The 18,778-nt window shown below is 35.2% G+C and overlaps 1 protein-coding gene across 2 annotated transcripts in view; it reads right to left on the reverse strand.

Moving 5' to 3' along the window:
• The window catches only part of EBF1 (EBF transcription factor 1), a 447,106-nt gene that overhangs the window by 143,557 nt on the left and 284,771 nt on the right, over nucleotides 1–18,778 (reverse strand). For both annotated transcript variants that reach the window (XM_031953604.1, XM_031953605.1), the window contains exon 8: nucleotides 3,523–3,664. In XM_031953604.1, the coding sequence (XP_031809464.1) occupies nucleotides 3,523–3,664 (142 nt within the window). The remainder of the gene's footprint in view (nucleotides 1–3,522; nucleotides 3,665–18,778) is intronic.

Genomic DNA, 18,778 nt, shown 5'->3' on the forward strand with positions numbered 1-18,778 from the left:
ATGAGGATAGGTTAGTAGCCATGGTTAAAACCTAGTCATTCCACTCTAGTTTTGCTCTAAATCTAACAAACTCATATTTTAATGATAAGAAAGCTAAGATTTACAAGATGCTTTAAGGTAATTCTAATACTCATTGGCAAGATCTAGAACTAGAACTCTGATTGTCAGGTTGAACTAAGAGCATTATAGAACCACATCTACTGAACATGGCTTTTCACAGGACCCTGAAATTATTGGTTTAAAATCTAAAGGGACCTCAGAGTCCATCAAATCCAACTCTTTCATTTTACAGATGAACCTCAGCTTCTTAAATTATGGTTCAGAATTCCATATGGGATCTCATGACTGAATGTGGGGTTCATGAAATCATGATTTATTATCAGCTTTTTTTGTATTTGTATATCTATTATATATATATGTATATATATATATATATATATATAGCTGCATACCTCTATACCAACTATGCCTATCTACCTGAAGTCATGGAAAAATTTCTCAGGTGAAAAGAGATCACAAGTAGAAAAAGTTTAAGACAGCCTGCTTTAAATCATTGCCTTCCTTAAGACCAATGACAATACTGTTCTGGTCAAAAGTCCTTTCCTAATTAACTAGATTTTAAGTCAACCCAAGAGCTCTAATAACAATTAAGTAACTTAAATGTTTTCAATCTATATTGGACATGTTTCTATATAATAATAATAATAATAATACATTAGCAGTTTATGTGATTTACTATAAATATAAAATTTGTAAGATTTATGAATGAAAATAAACTGTAATTATCATGAAGGTAGACTTCTTCCCTCCCTCTACTTCCCTCCTGCCACAAGTTTACAAAACAAATTTCCTTTTATCAACTACTATGCTTGAAATGTAGGAACATTTATTTGAGCACTACATTTCTGAGGCCTTAGGTAACACAGGGAGTGCTGTGTGTGAATGTAAACCATGATCACTGCTTCTACTTATATGTGGAAAGATGAGCCATGAAGGGAACTTTCCTTCTACTGTCTGACAAGCAGGATATAAATAGAGATGTGTGGAATAGCTCAAAAATAATTCAGGCTACCTGCAAATGAGATGGTTTTTTAAAAAAATGGTAAGGCTCCTGCAAGCATCTAGAGGTGGAAAATACTTTTCAGACTTACTGTTTGGCACCTATATTCTTTGTAGAATATAGTTTAAAATGGTATTTTACAGGAAAAAAAATTTATAGTAAGGCGGAATATTAGAATGTCCCCAAAGCTGCATGCAGTAAGCACCCAATCCACTCCCACACATCTCCAGAATGGTAATTCAATATTCACCCTTTGCTGAACAGATATTTATGTTTCAGCTTGAAATGTCTAAATGAGTGGGTGGCTATGTGTGGTTGGGTGATTCAGACAGCAGAGAGTACAAGAAGTAAAGTTTTTTTATCATCAGCAATATGGACCTGACCATGTGAATTCTTATTTTGCTGAAGGGAAATCATAAAATGCAAGAAGAGAAAAGCTCACTAGCTGAATGACTGAGTCACTTCCAGGTACCAGGAACAATGCCACTTCTTCCATTACACTTTCTCTGATTCATGGGGGCAAGAACCTCCCCCCACCCCTTTCTAGTTGGTTTTTATGTATTATCTTCTCTAATTAGAATATAAGTTCTTGAAAGCAAGGGCTATTTTTGCTTTTATGCATGTTTATCTCCAGCACTTAGCACAGTGCCTAGAACATAATAAACATTTAATAAATGCTTTACTTACTTATTCACTCACTCTCCTTGAACCTTATGCAACACTTTTTTTTAAAGCTTCAGTTCATTTATTGTGATGTTATATATTATACTTATTTGAGAATGGGACATATTCCCCATTTAATTGTAACCTCTATCAAGGGAGGAAAAATAGTCTTGTCTAAATTTATAATGCTTAACCACATGCTCTGCATATAATAAGTGGCTGAGACATGTTTCTGGAATGTGCCATGGGTAACTAAATTGCACTTTATTTCTTTTAGTATGATGCTAATAGCAGCATGGCCACTTTATGGATTGGCAAGCTGAGCCAGAGCAATCAAAAGACTTTCCTATAGCCATATATCTTCCCCCCCCCCCCAAATGTCAACATATGTTATTCATACATAAGGATGGTATTATGACTCTACCATCAATAGGGTAGGTACTCTGAGTTATTTTTTCAATAGTAGAATTTATTACAGTGATTCTTCCAGAGAGACTCACTCAGACTCCTTTGTACATTTTGTCAAAAAAAAAACTGCCTAAAAATGGAGGAGAAGTCTATGAATTCAAAACCAACAGGCCAACATATGTCTTGATCTTATTCTTCATCATGCACTCTGGCCACTGGATTGAAGTAGCCACATAAGAAACAAAGCTTAAGTTTGTAAACCATTGGACATAGTCTGAGGAGTACTGGGTATTTCTCCATGGTTTCCCTGGCTACCTTACCTAAACAACTCCATGTATACAGTGTCTTAAGTGACTCTAGGGGCATTAAAAAAAAGAGCAACATTACTGTAATGTGAAGATCAGAATAATTTTAAGTACAGGAATGGAAATAGAAATGCAATCACAAGCAGGTGTTCCAAATAGCCTCCTGGAAAAAGTAATATCTATCTATCTTAGCCCTAATGAAACCATAAAAAAACAGCTTTTGAAAGATGATAGTTTACTCTAAGAAGACTGTAAAACTAGATGTAGTGAAGTATTTCTCCTAAGAGCGCTACATCTGGCTAATTAATAAAAGGTACAGATTGTACATTCCTTAAGGGTGGGAAAAAATCAGGTAGAAATTATGATAGTGGTTTGTTTATTAAATTGGGATGCTGGCAGCAAAGGGAATTTTCTACCTTGTGAATTATAGCATCAGGACAGCTTATGCCCATGGAAGCCTCAGGAAATGAGATGGAAATTTGTTTTCAAATAACACTGCTGATGAAGCAAACAGAAAAGTGAAGCCAAATAAGGGGTTACAAATTTTGTCTGAGAAGAAACAAATACCCAACACAAGGCTTTACACATCATGGATGTACAATGAATAGTTGTGGAATGAATGAATGGACAAAAGAAAAGTTTATTATTCCTGTATCACATATGGATTCAGAAATGTAACTTATCTACCTCAGAATTTCTATGGCATTCTCTTTCCTTGAGACAAATTTTATCTAGTTTCTGTTTATCCTTTGAAAATCATTACTGATAAAGCTGGGGTGTCCAAAATAAATATTACTATATAATAATTCACCTCTAAGACCTACAGATAGACATGTCAACCTTTTCCAGTTTGGAGGGTGATAAAAATTAAGTATAGCAAATGGGACAAAAATTTTCCTATCTTTAATTACTAGGCCATTATGTTCTAAAAGGAAAAAAAAACAGAATGTCAATTTTGACAGACGGACAATTTGAAATTTGAAAGGTTGGGGGAGGGATGAGGAAGCTGGAATGGGACAGAGGAGAGAAACCAAATAAATTCACATTTAAAGTAGTAATGCCAACCAATGAAAATGATTTGCCTACCATGTTCCAGATAAGAGGGCGTACCTTCCGAGGGGTCAAGTCTCCGAGCCCTCCGCCCGTGCTTAGAGTTATTGTGTACAAACATGTTATCTGAGACAGCCAGGACATGGCCATCCACGTTGACTGTTGTAGACACCACGACCTAGAGACACAAGAAGGAAATGAATGAACATTTTAATATAAAAGCATAGAGGGTAATAAACTCAAGTTAAATAAATAACAGCTGGGAGCTGAAGAAAATTGCATAGCTATTTCCCATAATAACTGGTGCTTATGCCGTACAAGTCTAACAAGAGACGCTATTGATGAGTGGGTCTTTGGCATGGAAAGCTTTTGATGCAGTTTTAAGTAAAATTGCACAGTTTATAGTTATACAGCAGAAGGTACACTGTTAACCATAATTTTAACAAGAGAATCTTTATTAGCATATTTTTTTTTAACAGAAGGGTGGTTGTGTTTAACCTAAATTACCCTTCAGTTTAGACATTGAAGCAGATATCACAGTTGATCTCAAAAATAAAAATCTTTGCATTTTAATTCACCTCATCACCACCTCCTACCTCCCACCTCCCAAAGCTTGAGTGTTAGGAGTCTGGGAACAAGTAAAAGACAGTAGAAAAAGATAGTATGGGAAATGAGGTTTTTTGGGGGGAGGTTGTTTTGCTTTGTTTTTCTCCTGAAGAGGATTTTCGTGGTTGAGTTTTTGAAGGATTTTTTTTCTCATCTCTTTCATCAGTTCTTCCTCTGACTAATAAAATCAAACGAAAAAGCAAACAAATAGAACAACACAACTCCCAGCTAGACATGCATCTTGGTGCAGACTGTCTCCTTTGGAGGCCATCAAATTAGTGGCATGGACCCAGCTCCTGGGCTGTCACCCAGACGCTCCCCACTGAACACCAGCCCGTTCAGAGCCTGTTTGCCAAAGGGGCCACAGAAAGAAGCATGTGTTGTCTTCAAGAACTTGGGCTAAAACAATGAACAGGAATGACCTACACTTCTCCTTATATTAAATGGGAAAAGGGATTAAAACTGAAACCCGCAGAGATATGTTTATTCATGCGACCTCTTACAACCAAATATAATAATTGTCTGTTAATTGCAGTTTCAGCTCCCACCTCATGCTTCGACTTGTGAAACAGCAATCAGCCAGCTCCTGTTTAATCCACCTATTATGTTGACTAATTAACTTTGCTCGACAGTTTATTTCTTCCTCCATTATCAGCCCCTGTCAGCCGCAAGCGCACGGCTGCATAGGGGGACCTCGGGCTCTTTGATTGATCACCGATAGATTGACATGCAGATTAATTTAATTAGAATCACCTCACTTGAGAAATGAAAGACAATGGCAAAGGGGCTAATAGATCTGCTCTCATAATGAGGCAAGCCTCCAGAGCGAAGGCTGAGGATTTCTGATTTATTTTGCTGAATTCCCCAGTTGTTTCGAAAGGCTCTTGCTTTTAATTGTTCTTGGTTTTGAGAGGCGTTCGCCTCTGAAGAGGTGAAATGCTTTACAAGGATTGGCAAACACTGTGCCAGCTCTGGGAGGAAGCCACCTCTCTACGTTGGCCAAGGAAGGCAAGGGGGAGGAGGGGCATGCAAAGACCTTTCTGAGACTCCAATTTCATCATCTGAGTGGGACAAAAGAGAAAACTTTGGGTTCCTGGCCTGGTCCTGGAGAATGTCAACCTTATTATTAGGCTTCCCACCAAATGTATAACATTAAAAAAGACCCTTTTCCATCCCCTGCCCCCAGAGATCTGGCCCAAATCTGTCAGGACAAAACATTTTCACTTGAGAGAAGATAGCAAAAGGAATGCTTTCCATCCAATAATAGCTGAAAGAACTGTTCACAGCACCACCAAGTAAATGTTTGCGTTTTTGTTATAATCTGTGATATTAAAATACTATGGGAATGATTCAGAGCACTTACAGGGATCTAGGCTTTTCTGCTTAGTCATTTACAAAACCTCAAATCCCAGCTAAAGTCATTCATGAGAGAAAGGAAAGTAAAATGATAGTAAGTAGAAGAAGCAAGTTCCAAAGCAATTTATCACTCCACTTATGACTGGCTAACTAGACTTCAGATAGAGTAAGTTTCTATCAAAGTCCTCTTCATTTACAGATTTTTTTTTAAATCATAGTTTTCTAATCTTTTTTTATAAAGAAGAAAAATGAGATCAGAAGTATTATTGCAGAACCTTCATTATTTGAAGAAATTGAAATTCATCTATTCTATTCCTTTTAGTCAGAAAAGAGAATACTTGGGACATTTTAAATTACATAATACAACTATCTGTGTCTTTCAAAGACCACAATAAAGTGGTCAATGGAGTCGTTAGCTAAAGAAACTATAAAAGGAATCCCAAACGGTATCTGTTTCCAGTGTCAGGAAATAGAGAAAGTGGTTACACTGTGTCTGTCTTGAAAATTAAAAAAAAAAAAAAATTACTGTGCACCTGTAAGACAATCACACAAGCACCACAAGCTTAATTCTTAATATATTCAATGAATTTTAAAGAGGCCCCACTGTCATTAAAGTTTTATATTTGACAAAAAGGCTAAGGTTAAGGTATAGTAAGAATAATCTACACTGTTCATCTTCTTTCATTCCAGCAAGAGAACAATATGTGTGTATATAGGAAAATTTCCAGGGTCTTTACACTTCTCTAGTCTCCTTAAAAGACCAGACTAATCACTCTGCAGAGCCTAAACCATAACTGGAAAGAGGGAAAGACCAGAAAATTCTTACATCTTTATTTAGAGGCAACAAAGTTAAACAGAAAGAACATGAGATTTAGGAGTAAAAAACCTGGTTTATAGTCCAGTCTTTGCCACTTAATAATTGTGTAACTTGGACAAGTCACTTTACTGATCATCTCAATCTTTCCATCTGTAACATGTTTTAGAGATATTCTCAAATGTCCCTTTAGACTGGGATGTTCTGTTCCATTCTATTTTATTTCCATTTTAAATGATTTCTATATTTACATATATAAGATGCAACACAGTTTTCTTCCCCTGTCTTCCGAGGTTAATCTCCATAATGCATAGGTTTAACTGTAACCACTTGCTCAAAAACTTTTTAGTGCTTCCAATTGCTTGGGAGAAAATAGAAACTATTTATCATAGATTTGAAGGCTTTAACAACCTTTTTTCAATCTACCTTTTCAGAATTTCTACTCTTTTACCACTACAAATTCTTTCTCTAACCATACTGGTACTACTCAGCTTTCTCCATTTTTGCCTTGCCCCTCCCACTCCATGTCTTTACATATGATGTCCCTCTTGTCTAAAACTGCCCTTGTACATCCTCTATTGCTATCTTTCTCTTCTATCAAGGTCTTGTACAAGGAATGAGTCCTCCATTAAACTTTCATAGCCTCAACTAGATCTCTTATATATTTGGTATAGGATATAATTAGAAAAGTAAATGATTTATATTTTGGAGTTAGAAGATCTGGGATTTGAATTCTGGCTTTGCCACTTACTAACCACATGACCTTGGGAAAATATCAGTGAATAAATTTATGGGCTTCCATTTCCTCATCTGCAAATGGTAGAGTTAAACTAAGTGATGGTTAAGTTTCATCTGTCTCATCTCTATGATGCTTGTCATTTTCTAGCTAGTACTATGGCAGCTAAGTTGCATAGTGATTAGAGTGCTGGACCTGGAATCACGAAGACTCTAGTCAGGAAGTTCAAATCTAACCTTAGACATTTGCTAACTATGTGACCCTGGGTAAAACACTTAACCCTGTTTGGCTGAGGAAACTGAGACCAAAACTGTACAATGTAAATTGTAAAATGAGCTGGAGAAGGAAATACAAACTACCCCAGCATTTTCACCAAGAAAACTCCAAATGGAGTCACAAAGAGTCAGACATGACTGAAAATACTGAACAGTAAGCTAGTATTATAGCTCTTTGTGCAATAATAGCTACCTACAATTTATGTAGCATTTTGAGATTTGCACAGGACTTTACATATGTTATCTTGTTTGATGCAACTTGTGAGATTGGTGCTATTATTGTTCACATATTACAAAATAAGGAAAATGAAGTTACAAAAGTTAAATAACTTGCACGGGGCAATGGCTCATCCCACCTAAATTATAAATTTCCCAAAGACAAGAATTGAGTGATTTTTCTTCTTTGTTATTGTTCCACAATTTTCAGTTATATCTGACTTTTCAGGGCCCTATTTGGGATCTTCTTGGCAAAGATACTGGAGTGGCTTGCATTTTCTTCTCTAGCTCATTCTACAGAGAAGGAAACTAAGGCAAATAGGGTTAAGTGACTTGTCCAGGGTCACACAGCTAATACCTGAGGCACTCATAAAAATGAGTTTTCCTGACTCAAGGGCCTGAATATTATTCACTGAGCTACCTATCTCCCCAATTTTTCCTCTACAATAATCCTTTACTTCTACTATTACAACTACAACTATGACTATTATCACCACCACCACCAGTAATAATCTGCTACTACCTCATACTAACAATAATTTGACAGATGCTTGCTAAATTGAATCAAATCACTTTCTCCTTCAGATATGAAGATAATCAAGATATAGCTTAAATTAAAATACATATTCTTTAGACCAAATTATAAAATAAAAATGAAACTAGTTGATGTAGAATGAGCATTGAACCATCCTTGTGAAAAAGCCTAGAACAGCTTAATGAAAGATTAATGAAGTGCTGACATATTCCTGTAAGCAGGGGAACAAACCAAGCTGGCCAAAACTTCAGCTCTTCTAAATTTTGTCAACAAAATATAGCTTTACATGTGGATGGCATAAAGAGAGGACAAGTTCGAGTTGAGATCAATCTCCCCAAAATGCCTTAGCCTCCCTTTGTCAGAGGGGTTTTCCAAATAGGAAAAAGCCACAAAAAAAATGATAGGAATGAGAAGAGGAGGTAACTTCAGGATCTGGGGTTATCTGGAGTAAAGCCTTCAGCAAAAAGGCTTTAAAATCACTTTTGTTAATTCGTTCTTTAGACAGTTGTGGAGTGATGGACAGAGCCCTAGGGTTGGAGTTAGAGGACTGAATTGTGAGTCCCTTTTCTGCCAGATGGTTAATGGTGAGTGAGTGCCTTGAGCATCACTAGCTTTGTGACCTGGAGCAAACCACTTGGCCTAAGTGTCAGTTTCTTTTGCTGCACATGGGAATAATTATCCTTGCCCCATTCGCCTTGTTGTGAAGATCAAATGAGATTGTACACACTTTGTAACCCATAAAACTATTTAAATTTCAGTTAATATTATTCCCAAGTTAAAATCTGAATCCAAGAATGAGATTATACTTGGTGGGAATATATTTATTTAGAGACATCACCTCATTTATCTGAATGAAGCACCTTGGGGCTTCATTTTGCTTTAATAGCAATCCATTAAAATCTGCATTCTGATGAACACTTAGAATTATACCCTGATCTGCCAGCCTCTATGCCCTCTCTGAATCTTCATAACCTAACAGAAGATATTTGGGACTAGAGAAGAGGGGAATGGTAAATTAGCTGCATACTTTCAAGGCCTCCTTGGCTCATAACTGTGGTTTGGAATTACATTATTTTTACCTTCGATTTGTATGACAGAAAAAAAAATATATATATATATATATATATATATATATTCAACTGTTTCCTCACTAGCAACAAAGAACTCACATCTCAGAAATTAAAATTTGGAAAAATTCAGAGGGTACTTGATCTTTATTAAGCAAAAAGTTCAAAACAATGTCTCCCTCTGAGAATTTAGAGGTCTTACTTACAAATGATATATCATATTCTGGGTCTGCTAAGTCAATTATTATTTCTAGTTTAGTTATCCAGAAATTACAAGTTCTTTCATCATGCCTCTGACTCCTAGGTCCAACAATGACTTTCTGCAGCATCCTGAACTTGACACTTATGATCATATGATTTATACATTTAGAGTTAAAAGGAAACTTAGAAATTATTTACTTCAACCTCCTAATTTAACATATAGGGAAAACTGAGGCCTATGAGGGTTATGTGACTTGCTCGGTGTCGCAGAGATAGTAAAAGGAACTAAGATTTGAAGCCAAGGCATTTGGTTCCAAATAAAGCAGTATCATACTGCCTACTCTATATGTTATTTTGAAGCATAGGCCTTTGATGAATTTTATTCCTTCCCCACTGTAGTTCTGGTTAACAGTACTCATTGGAGGGGCAGCTAGGTGCCTCAGTAGATAGTGCTCTGGGCTTGAAATCAGAAAGAATTCATCTTTCCAAGTTCCAATCCAGTCTCAGACATTTCCTAACTGTGTAACCTTAGACGAATCAATTAACCCTGTTTGCTTCAGTTCCTCATCTATAAAATGAGCTACAAAGCAAATGAGAAACCATTCCAGTATATATGCCAAGAAAACCCCAAAATATAGTCATGAAGAGTCTAACACATCTGTATAACAATTCATTTGTATCTTAGGTTGTTTGCTGTGCTTAGCTTTAATAAAATAATTTTCATGAAATCAATTTGTTCTTTCCCAAATCTCCATTCTCCCTTTGACAAGACCCTCCCACAATACACACACACACACACACACACACACACACACACACACCCCAAAGTTTGGTTGATCAGTCATGACACCTGTTTAATGTGGAGTGTTGAGGTTTTGGTTGCTGGTCACTTGGTGGTTTTAGGCTTATACATCCTAGCCTTCTTTGTCATTTCTCAGCTTCTCTCTCAGGGGACCTTGTATGTCCTCACTACATTATCCAAGGTCCATGAAGCATAACTTCTACCTCATGTGCAGATTTACAGCAGACACAAGTGACTAAATTCAAACACGAGTATCAGGATGACATTAACACAATTTAGCTTCTTAATGCTGATATAGACATTACAGAGAAGTTCCAAATGGATAAAATCTATGTCTTTTAGCATTCCAATAATAAGTTGCAAATTGGAAGTAACATATTAAACAATAGTTCAATCACAAAAAGTCATCCTCAATATTTCTTTTTTTGATTTCCTCTCCCAAAATAAAAAAGTTCAACAATATCAGCTGTTCAATTTTGAGTGAGTCACCCTAAGGAAAAAAAAAAAACTATAAATAAATATAAGGGGATTTTAAAAATAGAATATTTTATATGGAATTCTAATATAGTGTTCAATAGTGGACTTAATCAGATTAAAAAATTTGGTCCTGAATGTCAGTCTGTCATATGGTTTGTCTCATTTGGGTTTTATTTCTTTTAATACGTGCATGGATTTAGAACTCACGCAGGCAAGACAACAATAACAACAGCTTGGAGCAAAATGATTACAAGAAGTTATCAAATGAACCTCAGTCCATCTCCCACCTCTACCTTCCTTTTCCCATCTTCATACATATATACTGATATTCACAACCTATTATGTGGCAGCTAAATGATAACAGAGCAGATCCGGAATCAGAAAGACCTAAGCTCAAATATGACTTTATACGTTTACTAGCTGTATGAGCCTGGGAAAGTCATTTAACCTCTATCTCAGTCTCCTCATCTATAAAATGGGCTATTATTATCCCCATTCACCTCCCAGTATTATTGTAAGGTTCAAAAGAGATAATAATTGCAAAGCAATTAACATAGTACCAGGCACATAATAAGTGCAATGTTTTAGTTACTACATTTATTATCTTTCCTGACATCCTTTCTCCTGAATCACTTATTCTTTTATTACTCTAGAACCAAATTCCCTTCCCTAAGCTTCTCCTACTTTCAGTCAATACCTGTGACCTTTACATATTAGGAAATTTGAGAATTTCTATCTCCAAATTGTTTATCCCTGTAGTAAAAGATTTCTTATGAACAAGTGCTTACAGTCAATTTTCTTTCACTTGTTCTTTTATAATACACTTGATATAGGCTAAGATACTCTGGTAAAAAGAGTTCAGGATAGAGTTTGTGTAGGGATTTGGGCTAGGGGGAGAAAGCAATAATTATTTTGGTAAAACTAGGTAGAATTAAGGATGAGAAGGAACATTAATTTTATTGATTAATCAATGCTTTGGGTTGAAATACCCCATCCCTAAACAATAAATTGAAAAGTGTGATTTGGGTAACAGTAGTGTCTGTTCAAATTGTTCAGGTAATTGAGTAAATCAATTTAAACATTTTGAAGTAATATCAGAGCTCTCCAATATTTTTTTCTTAACCAAGAATTCAGTCTTCAAATGATTCATTAGTAATCTCTTTCTCAATTACTTTTTTACATTCCAGCAGTGTCTTTGTTATGAGAGGACATCCTGAGTTTCCTTTGCTCTTTGTGCATCAGCAGGCATCCATGAAGGAAAAAAGGAGGAGAAAATTTGATTTGTACATTGCGAATGTTAGCAGCATTATGGATAGATTTATAGATAACTAGAAAAAAAAGAAAGGAGGGAAATATCTCCTCTAGTAGAATGGATAATTCTTCTTTAAAGTGAGTTCAAATATGATTTAATTAGAATCCATCTTAAAGATGAAAAAGTTGAATTTCATTGAGATTATCTGACATATGTAACATGATCTAGAGATTCAGTAAGTCACCATAGTGAGAACTACATATATTGGGAAATACACTGTGTCAAGAATCATGTTAAGCATTGGGATACAAAACAAAGGTAAAAACAAGCCACTTGCCCCCAAAAAATTCACATCCTACTGAGCAAAGGCAGAAAAAGAACCCAGATCTCTTAACTCCAGATCCAGAGTTCTTTCTATCATATCTCCCTGCTGTCATCCTATTGCTTCCTGTCCCACGCCTAATTACTCTCACAGAATCTAGTCACTGTGAGTATTTCATGGATTAGGAAATACAGATCTAACCAAAACCACTCAATGCTTGCTTTATTTATTTTACATTTTCTACAGAGATGACAACATTTAATATAGAAAAGTACCTACTCTGGATGCAGAGCAGCCACTTATCAAACACCTCATAAGGTTTCCTTTTCTATGATGCATCCTTTTTCCCTGGGCACCGCATAAGTCTCATGCCAAGATGTGTATTTACTCGATAAGCCATAATGGCTTAATATATCAGGTTGAAAATCCACCTTTTGTATTTACCATGTTATGTGAATTAATCCTGCATTCTGAGACTATCATTAGGGTTGCTTTCAGTATAATTAATCAGTGTGATGCAACTTAGTATTATTTTCTATGAATAAGTTGACCGGGCTCTGCTCACTGCATTCAGTTGGTATAGAATGTAATTGCTAGATGTGCTATTTGTCAAAATAATACAAATCCATTCAGAAGGATAGGGGAAAAAGTTCATGAGTAGCAGGAAAAAGGGAAGAGAAGTAGTAGTGATGGAAATACTGACTTTGTACAAAACAGAGGCTAATGGAGAATTAAAGACAGAAGTCAAATGTGTATTTTATAACTTCTAATGATAACAAACGGTTTGAGAGTATGGGTCTTTTAAATAAATAGCATAGATTCTTTTTAATTCACTAACAACCCCTAACTTTTATATCAATTTTGGGGTCACTTTTGATAATCTAATTGTTTAATGTTAAAGAATTAGAAGGGGACTAATAATTGAACCAAGCCTAATGGTAGAAAGAGCAAAATAAAATAATTTATTATCTATGTAAATAGGTACATATCTGTGTGCATATACTCACAAGTGAGTATATATAGACAAGGTGGGTATACATACATAATATACATGTATACATGCATACATACATACATATATAGATATACATATATATATATATTTATAAAATAAAAATCACCACAGGGTTTCTCAGGTAGTCTCAGGGTCAGGAAACCCTACATTCAGCTCCTCTAGCATTTAAACTGCAGAATATCATTTGGTGAAGAAGTACCTTCAACAAGTGCTCCTAACATCAATGAAATCATATTTCCAAGACATAGACAATCTTACTTTATTTGAAAAAAGTTTGAGAATAAATATTTTGTTCTATATTCCCTAAATACAGTATTAAGCACTAAGGTTCAACACAGCAGCACTAAGGTCAGATGCATTTTCTTCATCTCTACCCTTAGACCCAATAACGAAAGCTGTTGATAAGAATTCAAATTTTAACTCTGAATTATCTGCTTCTTGTCAGTTTAGGACCAGACCCTTGATGTGATTTCAGTGTAGTCAGTCCTTTGACAGTAACCTCTTGAATGTCAAGTGAAGAGAGCTACTTATTAGAGTCAAAAATGAATTTTGACTTGGTGCCAGGTTGGTTGCCCCCTAACAAACTCTACCTTTATTCTGCTTCTCACTGTCTTTTTCTACCCCCATCCTTCATGACTACTGAATGAAGTCTCATTCTCAGGAGCTCCAGAGCCCTATTTAACTAAGTTTGCTATCCTAACCACAGGCTAGGGATTTAAACAAACAAACAAACAAAACAACAAAAAAAATCCATTGGAATTTTTTTAAAGTACTGATTCTAATGGATTTTCTACAAGCTTGAATTCCATACTGCATTAAAGTATGAACAGTGCATGGCTCTGCTGAAAGTGATTAATTTCTTGAAAATGCTAAGGTCACACTAATTGACATGACCTGTGTAATTAAGCAGTCTCTGTTTACACACTAGAATCTCAACTGCTGTGAAGCTACGCTTGCTTGACAGAATGTCTTTACGAGTCAAGAGATCAACAACCTTCCTCATGTCTTCCCCAGTCACCTACATAAGCTCCTGATTGCTGTTCTGAGGAGACACGCTATGAACATTACCATATGAAAATCAGCCTAGTAAGCTACTAGTGAGCATACAAAATGGGCAGTCAAAGAAGGATAGCCTCTATGACGGTCTAGTTCTCCAGTTGGAGAGAACATGTTTAATAGGCATAAGAACGTGTTTTCAATCAGATGTCTGCTGGACTTTGTTTTTTTCAGTGTAACTTATAAAACTCTTATCGGTATATAAAGAGTAGACTGGAGTTTTCTCATGGCAAGACAAGTCAATAGTGTCAACCAAATTCATTTTGCCATTTATGGTACAAAGAGAAAAATGTAATCAGTTAATCCTGATAGAAATAGGGATGTATTAAAATCCCTTTCTGGCTTCTTGGTGGATTCTAACACATTTTTATGAGAAGTCATTGTGGTTCTGAGGTCAAGGAAAAGACAGGAGCCACAGAAATGCCAGTAATGCCTACATGATTTTAAAGAGGTTTCTGAATGTCTTAAGGCCTGAGTTACCAAATCTGTAAAATTGAGCTAACAACCTTAGACTGAATGTACAAAAATTCATGTATTTCTATCCATTTTCTACCTGGCTTTCATTTTTTCTCACATACAAGTTTTTTTTTTTTTTTTTTTTTTATCCAAAATCTGAGCTAAGCTGTGACGAGAAGTAAATTTTTCAAGAAGGCCAAAGAGTTCTAGTCACAAAATAGTAATAATTAGTTCAAAATGGATTAAAGCTAAATACTATGCTGAAGAAAGCAGTAGCAAAATGAGCAAAATTGAGAAATGTAAATGGCAGAATGAAAAAAAAGCAAACAAATGGGTACAAGAATTAGAGGAGCAGGGTTTGAATCACAGCTTTGCCACTTTTACCACCTATGTGACCCTGAAGGAGTAATTTAAACTCTGGGATTCAATTTACCACTGGAAAAATGAATTTGGATTATATCAACTCTAAGATCCCTTCTAGGTCTAAATCTATAAATCATAATCTATGACCCAAAAGTCTTATGAACAAAGGAATTGAATGAAATAACTAAAACAACAGAAATTATATATATAAGAATGATAATATATTAAATTATAAAACAAGCATTTCAATTTGGGCTTAAACTTTACTTGAACTTTAAAAATATTTTTATAATTACATTTCAATATGGTTGTTTTCTTTGTAATTCCATGTACTTTATTTTATGTATTTAAAAATATTCTTTTTGAGAAAAGGTCCATTGGTTTGATAACACTGGGCTTGGAATCAGGAAAACCTGAATTCATATCCAGCCTCAGACACTTACTTGGGAAACATGAGCCTCTTTTGTATCAGTTCCTCAACTATAAAATGGGTTTAATAAAACACCCACATCCAAAAGTTGTCATAAGGATCGATAAGATAATATTTATAAAGCACTTAGCACAATGTTTAGCACATAAGTATTATTTTGATGCTAGTTATCGTCATCTTTATCATAATTATCATTAATACTATTAACATTATCATTATTCAGATTGCTGAAAGGATCCATGACATTATTATTGTTGTTAAAGTGCCGAAAGGATCCATGACACAGATTAAAGAATTTTTGTTATAAAGCATGCTGATACAATAATAATATAATTCAACCTTATGTTTATATAGTGCTTTACTATCAAGAACATGTTCATATTTATTACTTTATTTCATATTAGATGGGAGGTAGGCAAGGCAGGGTTAATAATTTGTATTTTACACTTAAGTTTTCTGAACCTCAGGGAATTTAAGTGCCCAAGGCTATATAGCTATTAAATGAAAAACCTGAAATTCAAACCCTCATTTCTTGACTCTTACTTCAGTATCCTTTCATTCTTTAGTAGCCAAACAAATTCACTACCTATTGGCTAGCTTTTTGGAACCTAGCTAGGTTAGTCCCTGGATAAGAGAACACATTAGCACCACACACCACTTGGAAGCCTTTCCAAATTGACAGGAAATTCCAGCACTTCCATCTTTCTTAGCTTATCAGAAAAACCCTTTTAGAGGGAAAAAATACATGACACAGTTGTGAAGTTATCTAGACATTCTAAATAATCATGGACATGCAATCATAAGATAGCTTTCTAGTCTTGGTGGGGACCATTTTCTATCCATTGAGGTTTTCCAATCGTTGAGTAGTTGACTATTTTAATTTTCAGAAGGCAAGGTAACTGTTGAAAGTAGTTTATAGGTACTGAGTCTTGCAGTGACACTCAAAAATATTTGCAAATTTAAAATCCTAACAAATACTTCAATATAATCTAGGTATCCCAAGTCTACTTCAAAATTTATATTGTTATAGCTATATAAACCAAGATTCAATTATTGTATGAATGATTTAGGGTTGAATCTTAAGTAATAGTTATATATGTGCCTGTCTTATTCCCATACTAGATTGTGGGTTCCTGATACATAGTAGGTACTTAAAAAAACTGCAATATTGTACATGTGACATCTTCTGAAGCATCCTGTTAATTATAATCATTGTTATTATTATAATTACCCCAAGTACATTCAAATGAGATGTGAGCTCTATACAGAAGGCTTCCTGAGCTAGCAAGAAGTTTTATATGAAAATTCAATTTGTTTCTTCAGCAAAATATTTGTCAATTTTATTTTATAAATGATAGAAAGGAAATAGTACCTTGAGCTGCTTTACCAAACTAAGTAAAAATGAGGCCTATGCTAAACAGGAGCCTACTCTAATCTTTAAAAGTAAAATCTTATAGAAAGCAAGTTTTTGCTGCACTGATTTTTGGGCACAGTCCACCAGGGGGCTCTTCTTCCAGAAACCTGTACCTTGATTGATACTTCTGTTAAATCTTAAAAGAACGGCCTCAATGACTAAGGTAATTTCACAGTGGGGACGAAATACTTAAGAGAGATGCTATCTGCCTTTCTACTTCTTCTCATTCTTTTGAGATTTCAAAAGCTATTAGCAAGATGTCATCCTAGGGGATTAGTAGAGGACATATCTCCAGTCTTCTCTACAGGGCCTGAGAATCAAATACTCATATAATTCCTGAGTCTGATGGGACATTTGATGACATCTAGCCCAACTCGATCATTTTGCAGATGAAGAAACTGTACCCTAGAGTGGTTGACTGATTTACTCAAGGTCAGACAGCATATCAGTGATAAAACCAAGACTAGAAAAAGAAGTCTCCTAATTCCTACTTCAGTGGTTTTTTCCTACTTGCTCAGAGCTACCTATTCGTTTATGTCCCTTTAGAATTCAAGCAATGAATACTGCCAAGGCTTTTCAGAAGTCTCTCAATGATCACACGCTTCTATTCACCATTGTGAAAACTAAAGCAAAGTAAATATTAGCAAAATATAGTTTAACTTCATCTCTTTGTAGCATGTATATGTAGATTATTATTTCCATTACTCAGATGAAGAAATAGAGGATCTACATTGGCCTAAAATCATGAAAAAGTAAGCAGCAAAATGAGAGAAATTAAATACCAAATACTAGAGTCATGTACTATTCAATCCAATCCTCTAAGTCAGAAAGAACCTCAGAAATCTTCTAATACAATCTGCATATTAGCAAGAAATCTCTCTATATCCCTGACAAGAAGTAATCCAACATCTACTCTAAAATCCCTTCAATAATGAGATACTCAGTAGGAAAGAGATACAGACACAGAATTAAAGAGACAAAGAGACACATAGTAAGAGAGAGAGAAAAAGATGACTAGAGAAAAAAGGAGAGAGAAAGGAGGAGGGAGAAAAAGGGAGGAATAGAGATAAAGACAGGGATCTGACATATAACTCCTAAATCTGTTTCCTCTCTGCCAAGCTCCAACAAGTTTTATATACAGTCTATCCCTTATAGTCTAACAGTTAAGAAATACTTGGTGAATCAACCAATCAATTCTATCATTTGTTGTCTTCCTTATCTCTACCTGTCCTTCAAGGAATAAACTTTTGCACTGTTCTGGGGCAGAATATTTTTCTACATTAGAATAGAGAGTGTTAAGTTATGTTTCTATAGGCATAGATTTCTGGAAAAGAGGCTACCATTTCAGTAGCTTATAAACTTAATTTAACCCACAAAGGTTTTGGTTTGGTCTTTGGTATGCTGACCAAACCATTTATCTGTGTTACCAAAAAAGACTTCGTATCATTGTCTTACCCTATCTAGGAAGGCATAAGTATGTAATTTGAAATTTTCAAATTTCTAAATCTCTAAATCTTGGCTTTAGTCAAGCTAAAACACTTAGGTCCTGGTTCCGATGAAAGGGTTATTCCCTTTCCAGATTGTCTGTCTATTGAAGCACTACCTGGCCAAGGCAGTAGAAAGTTAGTAAACAATGTCTCCTTCTCTAAAAGACTCTCAACTTACTACAATTGGAACTGCCAAGAGAACCACATAAAGACTACACTTAGGGAAAATGTATAGTGTTTTTTTAATAAACTCAAGCATTATTCTAACTTCCAATAGTGCTACATTGTTGCAAGCTGTAGAATACTATGACCTCCAAAGAATTAAAATAGTGAGTGCTCTAAAGGAATAGAAAGCCACATAATAGTTGTGATAGGTTACATATAAAGGAAGCAAGGTAGCAAAATGGATCAA

The sequence above is a fragment of the Sarcophilus harrisii genome, chromosome 2 (genome assembly GCF_902635505.1).
Source record: "Sarcophilus harrisii chromosome 2, mSarHar1.11, whole genome shotgun sequence".
Lineage (NCBI taxonomy): Eukaryota > Metazoa > Chordata > Mammalia > Dasyuromorphia > Dasyuridae > Sarcophilus > Sarcophilus harrisii.